Source organism: Amblyomma maculatum, unplaced genomic scaffold (genome assembly GCF_055883805.1).
Source record: "Amblyomma maculatum isolate TAMU_Amacu unplaced genomic scaffold, ASM5588380v1 scaffold_48, whole genome shotgun sequence".
NCBI lineage: Eukaryota > Metazoa > Arthropoda > Arachnida > Ixodida > Ixodidae > Amblyomma > Amblyomma maculatum.
In genome coordinates this window covers 366,298-378,730 of record NW_028146773.1, presented here as the reverse complement: position 1 = coordinate 378,730, position 12,433 = coordinate 366,298, and the positions used below count along the sequence as shown (strand labels likewise).

The window sequence follows — 12,433 nt, the reverse complement described above, 5'->3', positions numbered from 1 at the left end:
TGGACAGGCACGACGAGTGACTGCGCCGTAGTTCATGGCCTGCTGTGGTGGCATTGTCGGGAGTGGCTCGGGTGGGTTGAGTGCCTGGTTGACCTCTTCCCGAACCATCTGAGAAAGGCTGGATACTTGAGGGGGTGCTGCCGTCGAAAATACTTTTTGCAGCTCCTCGCGTACGATGGCCCGTATGGTCTCACGGAGCACGTCAGTGCTACCAATGTCCGCGATGGCGGCAGCAATAGGGATGGACGGCCGCTCGTAGTGCTTAGATCGCATCTCTAGAGCCCTCTCAATGGTAGTGGCCTCGGATACAAATTCCCCGATGGTCTTGGGGGGACATCGCACTAATCCAACGAAGATCTGTTCCTTAATTCCTTTCATGAGATAGCGAAGTTTTTTTTCTTCGGACATGTTTGGATCAGCGCGACGGAATAGCCTCGTCATGTCCTCGAAGTAAACGAGGACGCTCTCGTTAGGGAGCTGAACTCTCGTCTGTAGGAGCAGCTCGGCGCGTTCTTTCCGAAAAACGGTGGTGAAAGCTTGCAGGAACTGGTCCTTGAAGGAACTCCACGTTGTGATAGTAGTCTCATGATTTTCAAACTATGTACGAGGTAAACCGTCGAGCGAAAAAAATACATGCTGCAGTTTCTGGTCGTCGCCCCAGCGATTGTACTGGGCTACTCGCTCAAATTTATCTAGCCAGTCTTCCGGGTCGTCGCCGGGAAAGGGTTGGAAGATGGGTATCTCCTGCGGCTGCTGCAACACGAAGGAGGGGGCAGTGGTGTCTTCCTGCGTCATTACGGGTGATTGTGTTGTCTCCGAAGGTGGTGCTGGAGAAGATGGTGGCGGCCTCGCAGTACGAGAAAATTGTAAAGGCGCGAATTCAGGATCAAGCCCTCGAAGCCGTCGGCTACTCTGATGGGTAGGCGTAATCTCGATGGTAGGAGATCCTTGAGGGCTGGAGTCTCGGCTGGTTGGAGGTGTTCGGAGCATGGGTTGCGTTACCCAGCAGCTCCACCAGATGTCACGGTGTGAATTCTCTGATCAGAAGTCACCGCGGGACACAGGAGTAACAGAAGTCACAGTGCGGCAGGAAACTAGCAGGCCCGCTTCGACAGAAGAACTTCAGTTTCTTCGCCTCGAGGAGACGAACGTCGGTTTCTTCGCCTCTAGGAGGCACACGCTCGCGATCAGCACAGAGGGAAGATAAAGAATGCAGCGTGTCAATATAGAAATTTATGGCGGAATACGGCAGCGCAGCCTGGTCAAATAGACTTCAGTCTGCCTTGATTGACATGGTTTCCTACTCCAGGAAAACTTGAGATGCAGGTAGTCGTCCGATGTTAAAATAGATCCAGACTGCGCGCTTAATAACGAGTGCCTACGAAATCGCGTAGCTGCTTGTACACTGTTGTCGGGAGGGTAGGCAGCACGGGGCCACTGAGAGACTCTTTAGCTAGGCTATCAGCAACCTCACTGACTATCACGTTACCGTGGCCTGGTACCCACACTATATGTATGAGGCTCACATGAGAGGGGAGCAATGAAATAAAGGTGTTTAAAATTGGCGATTTCATATTCAATGAAAACGACAAGCACAAGGAATAAGAGTCTGTAATTACAGCCACTCTTGAGTATGGTGGGTCTAGTTTTCACAGAGCAAGCACAACCGCCAGCAACAGCGCCTGGAAAACTGGGGTAAAGTTCAGAAGACGCAATGAGAATGCCCAGTCTAGAAGCGGACAGTATATTCCAACGCTTGCCTTTTCATGAAATTGAGAGGCATAAGTTATTATCATTAAGCTAATTGGAAAATTTTGTGAATGATCTTCTAATAATCCACTCAAAAATCGAGGGGATAAGTGTTTTGCGTTACTTGGGAAAATTTCATCAAATACAATTTTAACCGAAGATCCACATACTTTTGTTGGAAAGATGTTAGAAAGGACTGCGTTGAAAGGTTGTAACACATTTTGGACTAGTATTACCTGCGGAATATGAAAGCGAGGTCATTTGACCCCCAAAAAAGAAGGCTTGACGTCTGGACAATCAAGAATTTCAAGCTAGCTAACAACGATGGTATTCGGGCTTCAAGGTATAGTAGATTGTAGCCACAAATTTAGGAAGCCCAAGGCATATTCTAAGCGCTTCCCGCTTTGAAAGCACAAGTGGATGAATTTTGTTAGCAGGTGAACCAGAAAACAACGCAGATCCATATTCTATAATTGGTCGTACATACATAACAGAAATCATTAAAAGAGCATCTCGCCGAATTCCAGACCTTGGATTGATTAACCTGCCCAACATACCCACAGCACGAGCCCCTTTAGCTGCAACATGTTCAATGTGCACCCGTGATGTCAGATAATCATCGTAAATGACCCCTAGATACGGAAAAGACTAAACTTCAGGAATCATGTCCTGCTGAAACGTTAGAGAAAAATTTACAGGATCCTTAATTTGGAAAACAAGGACAGTGCGCGTTTTTACGTGTAATGTAAATTTTAAGTCACATCACCTATTCTGAAGGGAGCACAGGTACGATTGCAGGCGCCCATTGAGGGTTTGAGTGTCAGGTGCACCTGCAAAGAGCGCTATGTCATCCGCATAGATACACGTGCGAACGTCTTGATCAGGGAGAATAGAGCTTATTAAAATGTTAAAGAGCACGGGCGAGAGAAGTGCCTCTTGAGGAACAACTCTGGTTTGTTGATATCGTTCAGAATAAACACCAATCAATGAACGATAAAATTGTCTGTTTTGTAGAAATGCTGATATCCCCGCAATTAAATATTGTTGAAATCGCAGAGTTTGTAACCTTTGCAATAAAAGTCTGGTCTCTACACTATCATATGCCTTTGCTATATCGAGATTCACCAATGCAGCGTGCATGTTCTGGCGCCGCGCAAGGAGAGTTGAATTCTCAAGGTCGGTATGTGCATTCCATACTGAACATTTCGATTGAAAACCGATTTGACAAGGACTAAGAATATGTTCTTGTTCTAGAAACTCTGTAACTGTTTGGAGTAGGACTATTTCAATTAATAATGCGAAATATGATGTTAATGATTTGGGTATGATCTTGTCCAAGGTATAAACACCACCATTATGTCTCAGTAAAGGAATCACTTTAGCTAGTGTCCAATCTCTAGGTATCCAAGAATTATTAACTGAGTAAGTTAACAGGTCTAACAAGGAATTTGGAGACACCTCAAAGAGAATCTTTAACATTTTTGATGTTATTCCATCAGCTTCAGGAGCAGCAGCTGGCAATGTCATTACTCTCGAAGAAAGCTAAGAAATTGTAATCTTGAGGACATACTTAACCGTATCTACTGGACCTACAAACATAGGATATAAGGGTAGTGTTGACATAGAACGCTTTAAAAAAAGTAATTATTTGTACTTTTTTGAGAGCTTCTTTAGTAGTCGAAAAATATGAGAGTAAATTTTCTGAGGCAGGAATCTTCTTTCGTGATTTTAAAAACCCGAAAAGTGCACTTCAGTTATTAGATTGTGACAGGTAATTGAAATGCTTAGTTATTATAGTGATCTTTCGCTTGTGCCATTGTGCGTTTAAATGTAGGTGCAAAAAATTTATATTCATGCCAATTTTTGGGGCACTTGTTGACAAGGAACATCTTTCATGCAGTCTTTCTTCTTCTATAATCACTTGAACAATCTGCATTTCATCAACTTCTAAATGTATTGCCTTTTGATGGACGCACCAAGAATTCACACTTCCTACGGTAGGATGCAAAAGCGTGGCATATTTGATTGGTTTGATTTTAGCTCTTTTTTAGCATTAACCATTGACTCCAGAGAAGAACTCAAGTGTGACTGAACTTGGTTTTAATTAGCATATGACCTCAACTAAGAGGTCGGCGGAGTTAAGCGGCTGTTAACATCAAAAACAATATGCATATGGTCGCTAGAGGTGCCACCATCAATTGCCGACCAATTGAGAATATAAACACTAGGACTGGAGAAGGGGAATCTATCACAGATTGACTGCGGGCACGTACGAAAGTATCTAGACCAGAATTCATACAATAAAGGTTCTTATTTGAAACCCAATCCCACAGGTACTTGCCGCAGGGATCCGTCTTGTTACCCCACGAAACACGGTGCGAATTAAAGTATCCAGCCAAATTAACCGAACCTTGACAATTAACTAGTAAACGGTCTAGCGATCTGGTGTCCTGAACACCATGAGGGAAATAAAAATTCGCTATTGTAAACGGATTGAATTCTGGAGTTTCAAGATACTTTGTTGGGCGAGTTGGTACTTATTCGTTATTAATATAAACAGCGCGAACACGAAAACAAGGGACAAGAAACACGAAAGCCACAGTACATGCGCTGACTCACAACTAAGCCTAAGCCGTTTACTCCAAGGCCCAGAAAAACAAACATGAATAAAACGAAACAGTCACGTGAAAAACCCTGGGTTCACCTGCTGCATAAAAATTACTTTAAAAAATCACTTAAAAAAGACATCTCTTTGCTTGAAAGAGCAAGTGACGTCTTGCTGACACACTTATTGTCCGTTGAAATAAAATACGCTTCCACAATCTATCTCGTTATCTTCTCTTTGTGGCGATATAAAATTCCACTCTCCACTCTCTTGTGGAGCCAGTTATATAGGACAAACCGGACGGTGTATAAATAAGAGACTACAAGAACACTGTAACAACTTGGAAATTGGAAAGGACAAAACGTTTCTGGTATCACATTGCCAGTCATGTGAAATAATGAAGAAGGAGAAGAAGAAGTGCACTCCTAAGTTTGACAGTGTTAAAATTTTATATCGCCACAAAGAGAAGATAACGAGAGAGATAGTGGAAGCGTATTTTATTTCAACGGACAATAAGTGTGTCAGCAAGACGTCACTTGCTCTTTCAAGCAAAGAGATGTCTTTTTTAAGTGATTTTTTTAAGTAATTTTTATGCAGCAGGTGAACCCAGGGTTTTTCACGTGACTGTTTCGTTTTCTTCATGTTTGTTTTTCTGGGCCTTGGAGTAAACGGCTTAGGCTTAGTTGTGAGTCAGCGCATGTACTGTGGCTTTCGTGTTTCTTGTCCCTTGTTTTCGTGTTCGCGCTGTTTATATTAATACTGGAGTTTCAAAATCTAAAGCCATTATTTGGAATGTAAAAAAGAATATTGAAGAAAAATCTTAGCCCTATGACAATTAGGTCATCGTACTAAAACGATGCCAATGAGGAAACTTCGACCTCTTCGCCCAATACTGTTTTCCGAACTGCAACTGCTTTACAACGACTCCCATTTTCTTTATTTAGTTTTGGAGAAGCACAATTATCGACCGAAATTGAAAAGGAAAACTTCGCTCATGAATGTTGTATAGGTGCGATCACTTGAAATAAACGTGACGATCGTATTATGAACATTGAACAAAAAAAGCAAAATAAACCGCAACAGTGACGAGCTGATTGCGAAGAGAAAGAGCTTGATTCGAAGCACGCCGCCAAAATGAAAAAAACGTGATTTCAGCACCACACTCCGGAACACTATAGGAAAGAGCGTGCCGGAATCAAGTTTACCTGGAGATTAGATTTGAAATAGCTTTTCGCTAACACGTGCTTTAAAGCTTGCTGTCTCACATGCTTTACGGCCATTTAATATTAACGCTGCATTCCCCGCCACCAGTCCGGTGGCTCTGCACTAATCGTGGCTATCGTGGCACTGAAAGTAACTATTGAGAATATACACGTCATCTTCATGGCCTAGACATGTGACTCTTAAAGTTTAGCAAGGCATATTGCCACGTACTTACGATATCTGTGAATAATCTGCTTATCATTACTCATTTATGCCTGAACACACACCTCGAAAATAGGTTCTTAGGAAAACTGCATTTACAAGAACCAGCTTCAGACGTAAAATCAATGCGGCGATGTTTCAGCATCCCAATTTTGTCGTGTCACTGAACCGGATTGGAGTCATATGTAGGCCCAAATTTTATTTTCCTATAATATTTTAATCAGTTGGAGAGCATCTTTGCGTGACGGCTGAAATGGTTCCATTTCCAGCAAACATGCGATGACGCATTTTGCGTCAGATGAGCCATATAGTCCTTTCGCATTATTAACGATATTTACTATGCCTCTTACACAAGGTCACTCCGCCTATATATAGCTTTGGCACAACTGACCACAGCAGGTCCAGGCTGGAGAGAAGTTCGTCTAGCAAGCCGCCATTCCTTCTCCTCCGTAGTGATACAAAAACAAAGTGCCGACATTAATTCATGGTGACAAAGGACGGTAGGTAACAAAGATAGGTAGGTAAACACAAAAAGCTACGAACAGCTCAAGGAAGAGATTCGTGCGCAGGTGAATTGCAATGATGAAAGACGCGCGACAGGCGCCTATTTTTCACCACCTTCGTACAACCGGGACTGTGGACGAGCCCACAGACACGAACGCCTGCTGCGAAATGACTTTACTTTATACCGTAAACATCCATGTCAAACGTTAGGTAAGGTTAGAGACACAGACATAACACCACTACAAAAATAAGAACGCGTCGAAGGTTTCATGTATAAGTTTATCACAACATTGATTCCTATATTCTTGAATGTATCGGCAATAAGCAGCTGCTGATTTGCAATGATTGCTCATAAATGACGTTTGGAGACCTAATTATATAAAAAGGCTTACACAATGTTTGGGTGTTTGTTTAAACCACTATAACTAAAATATGTTTGGCACGCAATGAATGCATTGGAAATGCAAAATTTCGAGCAGCGCATGCAATCAGCCAATAATCGAAGCCTTCACATAAGCTTAATTTCTAGATATCGTCCCAACGATTCACGTGCACTAACGGGAGGTTTCACAAACGTTACTGATAACACATAAGAAATGAAGGCAGGAAAACTAGGACTTACCTGCCCAATTAAAGCTTCGGGGTGCAACGTTTGCGCGTTCAGGTCTTTTCTTTTTCTTTTTTGCTTTTTGTTCCTTTTTTGTAGGGAATTTGTCTGTATGGACATAAATAAGAGCATTACGGAAATATACGTAAGGAATACTTTAAATCTACGACAGAAAAGTGTGGTCTGCGGCAACGGATGAAACTTGAAAATGGTTGTGATAACAGTGTTGGATCTTACTGGAATCACCTTATGTTGCTCAAGCCAGGAACAGCACAACAAAATATTTTTATTGCTGCCGAGAGAGATTTTCAGAGGAAAAAGCTCTTTGTAAGCGGAGATGTTGCGCTTTGCTTGTCAAAGATGGCGATCAAATAGATATTCAAGTTTTACTTTGGAAGCTGCTAGCAGCGTCACAATTGGAAGCTGTATTTTGAAATTCTGCAATAAATATTTGATTTTCATTACAGCCTTAATAAGCCGTACCCTACAAATACACTCAATATAAAAGCTAGCTGTGTGTTATCCTTGAAGCATAGCAGTAACTGAAAAGCTTTCCATTATGCCATCTACATCTAAAAAAAAACGTTTTACATAACTGAGTCTATACTAATATCTTATTTATTGCTATTTACAGTAATCTTTATCTGCCTGACGTCCGGTCTTTTAGATTTGTAGAACGGTAGCTCCTACGCGTAATCTGTTATAATATAAATGCTTTTGTTTAGATTGTACAAAGTTGGCTTTCACACGATGAGTAGATCGTTTAATAACCTCAAAAAGCTTTTTTTCAATGCTGCAGTCCTGACTATACGAAGAGCAAGAACAAAGAACAGATCTGATTTAAAAATACCACAAGTGTTGCACTGCTTTAGAAATAGAGAAGAGTTTCATATATAGAGCAGAAGCCACTCGCACCTCAAAGCACGTAAAAGTACCGAAGACGACTCCACAAAAAGAGTTGTCATATAATACTCATGAACGTAAGAACACTGGATACGGCAATAGCATTTGTCATCAAACACATATCAAAACACGCACAGTTTAACGGCATCGAGTTCTCTCCCTCATATTTTGGCACACACCATGCGCACAGAAGTATCTTGATCGATACGGGTTACACATTGCCAGAACACTGAGTGTCCTAGGGCCTTAGGTGCAAGGCGTCGGCAATACCGACCTGTGCAAGACTGGAAATGCATGCTTGAAAAAGAGCAGTGGTCTTGTTACAAAAAAGATTGGTTTGGTTTGGCCTGTAGGGTTTAACGTCCCAAAGCAACTCAGGCTATGAGAGATGCCGTATTTGAGGACTCCGAAATTTCGGCCACCTGGGGTTCTTTAACCTGCACTGACATCGCACAGCACACGGGCGCATTGATCTGACTAGTTGGTGGGACATAGTAGGGAACAAACCGCAGAAACGATATATCAGCAAGGAGCCAACGCAGATGGTACTGTTGGCAGCACCGTGTTATCTCCTACCCTTGTTGCCTTCTTGGCTCTGTCCTATATCTCCTGAAGTTTTGCTCCATTTCAAATCGTAGTCGAAATTGTTACCTAGCGGTCCACACTATAAGCCCATAATAGTGCGATGGAAAGTTTTCTGAGAGAGCAACACGAATGTAGGCATACAGAGAACTGCGAACGAGTCTGGTAAGAAGGTGGCACTCAACAACAGCTCTTGTAGGGCGTCTGCTGACCGAATTGAGAGGTCTGCAAGTGGGTAGGAAAACATGCCAATGGCTTCACGAGAATATTCAGAAGACGGAGGACCGCAGGTGCGAAGCGATTTATGAGAACAAAATATGGGTTTGCGAAATTAGGAGAGAAAACGCGTATCCTCCGGCATATCCTCAGTGGATCGGTGGTATACAAATGTAACATATGTATAGAGCCTACCACTCACGATTTTAAGAGAAGATTTATATGGTAACGGTGAGATAAAGGACATAATTTGGGTGATAATCCCTGGACTATTCTTCTGAAACACTGGTAAAGGAGTAGAGAGAAAGCCAACGGCACACGCACATCCACAAATATTTGATATCTGGCACGAAAAATGTAAACGAGAGGCCGTCGAGGTCGTTGTGTAGTCATCAATAATTTTACAGTAGGTGTCAGAAACATCCGATATCAAAACCAGACTGAAAACCCACACGGACCTGACTGGATTTGGAAAAGAGATGGTGTGAGGCCCGTCATTCTATTAAGTGCATCTACTTCGGAAGCGGCACAATAAATGTTCTGCAGGCGCAGCAATAAACTCAATATCAAAGCCTTTCGGTCGGCAGGAATCAAAAGATTATATTGCCGCCACGAAAATGCCAAGTGAAAGCACCTAGAGTCAGTAGCTGAAATTCATAAAGTGCAGGGACACATAGTCGCCTTGAGAAAAAGAAGCGCCATTTTGAAGCTGCAGTAGGAGATCGCTAACATATGCAGCTGGAAACTTACGTTCGAGGAAAATAAGGTGAGAAGGAGGAAAAGGACTGATGTCGATAGCGACGGCTGGTAAGCTTGATCAATAGAATTCAATGTGAACCGAAAAGTCAATGGCTGATTGCACATTTTTTAGATATCGTGGTGTAGTACGTTTTGCGAGCAGTATACAAGCACTAGGTGTTCGGACGGAGTTTCCTAGACCTCTCTATTTCCTACAGAGCAAGAAACTGCACTGAGAAATGACCCGCAACACTAAATAAAGCGACGCAGATTTTGTGAACAGAAACCGGCCAACCATTCGCAGCTCGTAGCACATTTAGCTGGTGAGTGGACATTGCGTAAATGTAGGCTAATATCTGCACTCATCACTGATATATGCGCTGCGGCATCAATGTGCGGCCGCTCGAGTTTGTCATCAGCAGAAATGTCTAGTTGGTTCCCTTGGGAGGTCTGCGGAGGTTCTTGGTCGCATGCAGACATTCTGAAAGGTTTAGCCGAAATCAGTAACGCGGTATGCACCTAAAGTTATCTCAGATTTTAGCTCTTACTTACAGGACATGCACATGAAGTTGGGCTCCATAAATAAAGAATGAAATGACCCTTAGACTGAAAGGCACCAAAAATGGCTGTCTTGTGGTTCTTTATCGAAGCCGTCAAGAAAGTTCATCCCGTCAAACTAAGTGACATATGCGCCATCAAGAACTTCATTACATGAATGACATACTTTGAATGCATCAGAGGTAGCTCCTATGGGGTCACACAAGGTACCTTCCAGAAGGAAGTGTTAACAGTCGAATAATATATCATTAGTAAACATCAAAATGCCCGATGAGCAAATCTAAGCTTCTCATTAAAAATATCATCATTCAATTGTGAGCGAATCGGGATATACTACAAATATCACTGTAACAAGCAACAAATTGGTTGAAGGTGACGACCATTCGCTAGTTATTGGTATCCAGATTCAAAACAGTATGCAGAATAAGGAACAAATTCAGCTCCCGAAATACTGCAAAAACATAGTCGAGTTGGTGCAAGCAATCGCATGAAGGCGGTGACACAACGGCACTTAACCAATGTGCCTTCACGCAAGCATTACATTTAAGTAAACATAGGTATTCACTTTGTAATTTTCTTGTGCCCAGGTATGTGTTATCGAATTCCAGCCCCGACTACCGGGACAAGATGTAGGCAATGCGCAATGTCAGTGCACGTTAAATAACTCCAAGTGGTTGAAATTTCCGGAGCCCTCCCCTCTGGTGTCTAATAGCATGAGTGGCTTGGGGCGTTAAACTCCTGAAACCCAACCATCCAATTATTTTGTCGTTATTCTGTTTGGTAAAGTGACAAAGGCTCTTCATTGTGCTTCACGGTGCTTCAGAAGGCAGCACAAGTGTGTCTAGTTTGTTTGCCCAAAAGTGCGACGAACTGACATTGTGGGTACAAAATACACTCGACGAGCCACCGATGCTGCTAGATGCCAGAAACAAAAAATGAGGTGGAGAATAGAAATCGGGCGAAGCATCCCATGAGACCTTGTATTTCGAAACATGAACAACGCCACAGAAAGTCGCAAACCTTTTCAAAAGTCACGTCCCAATTCTAAGGGCAAACATTTTAAGGTAGACTGTAGCACGAAAACAAGTTGTCACACTAATTGTCCGGGTGGAAGTTACATGCTGACAGTATATCGATGAGCTCTGTGACATGTATTTTTGCATGGCCTAAGCAAGACAGTGCTTGGTCACAGTCTGTGCGGTGCACGGTATTTTTAAACGCCACACCGCTGCCAACACCTCCTAAAACCCATAGTGTTGTTTTGGTTTGGGGACGTAGGGTCCAGTAGAAACTGTTGTTATGCTCCTGCAAAAGACGAGACGCCATCTAAGAGCAAGCGAAATTCTATTTTGCATCCACTATGAACGGCTAGAAAGGTAGGCTCAAGATTAAAACCACATGTTAAGATAGCTGGCGTCTCGGCGGCGAATCTCTTCGATCTGAACGCCACTAAAATATTGTCGACAGCCTATAGGGAAAGAAGGAAGTGTTCCCCAGAGCGCAACTGGTGGGACAATCACGGTTTATGAGGGGCGAATCCATGATAAACCCCGGTATTAGATAAACCACCTCGCACAGACAGAATTTGCGAATCTCTCCCGTCGGGCTCCCTCCCCACAAACGGTTGCCCGGACACAAACACATACAATAAGAAACACGGAAATGCGACATGTATATGACCAGTGTGAGGCGGCATTTTGCGCACCCCATGTAGCAAAAAGCGGGATGAGATGTACGGTCCCCTCTTGGCCCAGTTGCCGATGTAAACTCCGGAGGAACTGGTTCCGATTTTCTGTCTAGGGGCCCGTTTAAGCCCATTGGAATGTCCATGTATGTCCAAATCCGCCTCATTAGAGATCAGGGAAGATGTGCAATGTGGCGCTACCGACGTTCAGCCTGCAAGCTTCATGTGCACAGCTTACTCAGCTTCCTTGTTGATTCTACTTCGGGAAGGACCATGGTAGATCCCCGGTGCCGCCGAGTACCCAGTGATTCCAATGTGTACAATTTCCCCCGTCCTGGTGTTCGTCCTCTCTGGTGTGTAATGTTTAGGAAAAGAGGCCGTGGACCAGAAATGCTTTTTCAAAAAGAGGGCCACATGAAGAGCTTGTGCCGTACGCTGCAGATAAATTGTTGTCCGATGGCGGAACGAATCACTGTCCTATCAGAGCAACTATTTCGGACCCATGGCCACTCTACAGAGCATTCCATTGCAAAAAACCAAGCACTAGACCACTAAAAAAGTTTGTAGCCGTTGAAAACCGGTGGGTACCTGGCGACCACTGGGATGGAATCTAATACTTCCCAAATGTGACATGAATGCTCTGCCGCAAGTCCATCGCTTTTTTCTTTATTTATTTTTTTCGCAGGCGACAATTCAAATCTTACAGACATTGCTAAAACAAGCCAGTACGTAGCGCAGGTAAATATTTTTCAATCAGACCAAATCTGCACGAGTAGCCATCTATTACGGCTACACCGTTTGCGCGTGGTATACTTCTGCAAAGTATGTTACACTCTCAATAAAAGTTTCACGGGCAGAACAA

The 12,433-nt window shown here is 43.2% G+C and overlaps 1 protein-coding gene across 1 annotated transcript in view; it reads right to left on the bottom strand.

Moving 5' to 3' along the window:
• LOC146170778 (uncharacterized) overlaps positions 1 to 12,433 on the bottom strand; it is a 103,530-nt gene that overhangs the window by 39,911 nt on the left and 51,186 nt on the right. Inside the window, exon 3 of the mRNA XM_084586783.1 lies at positions 6,906 to 6,998. Coding sequence (XP_084442909.1) covers positions 6,906 to 6,998 — 93 coding nt within the window. The remainder of the gene's footprint in view (positions 1 to 6,905; positions 6,999 to 12,433) is intronic.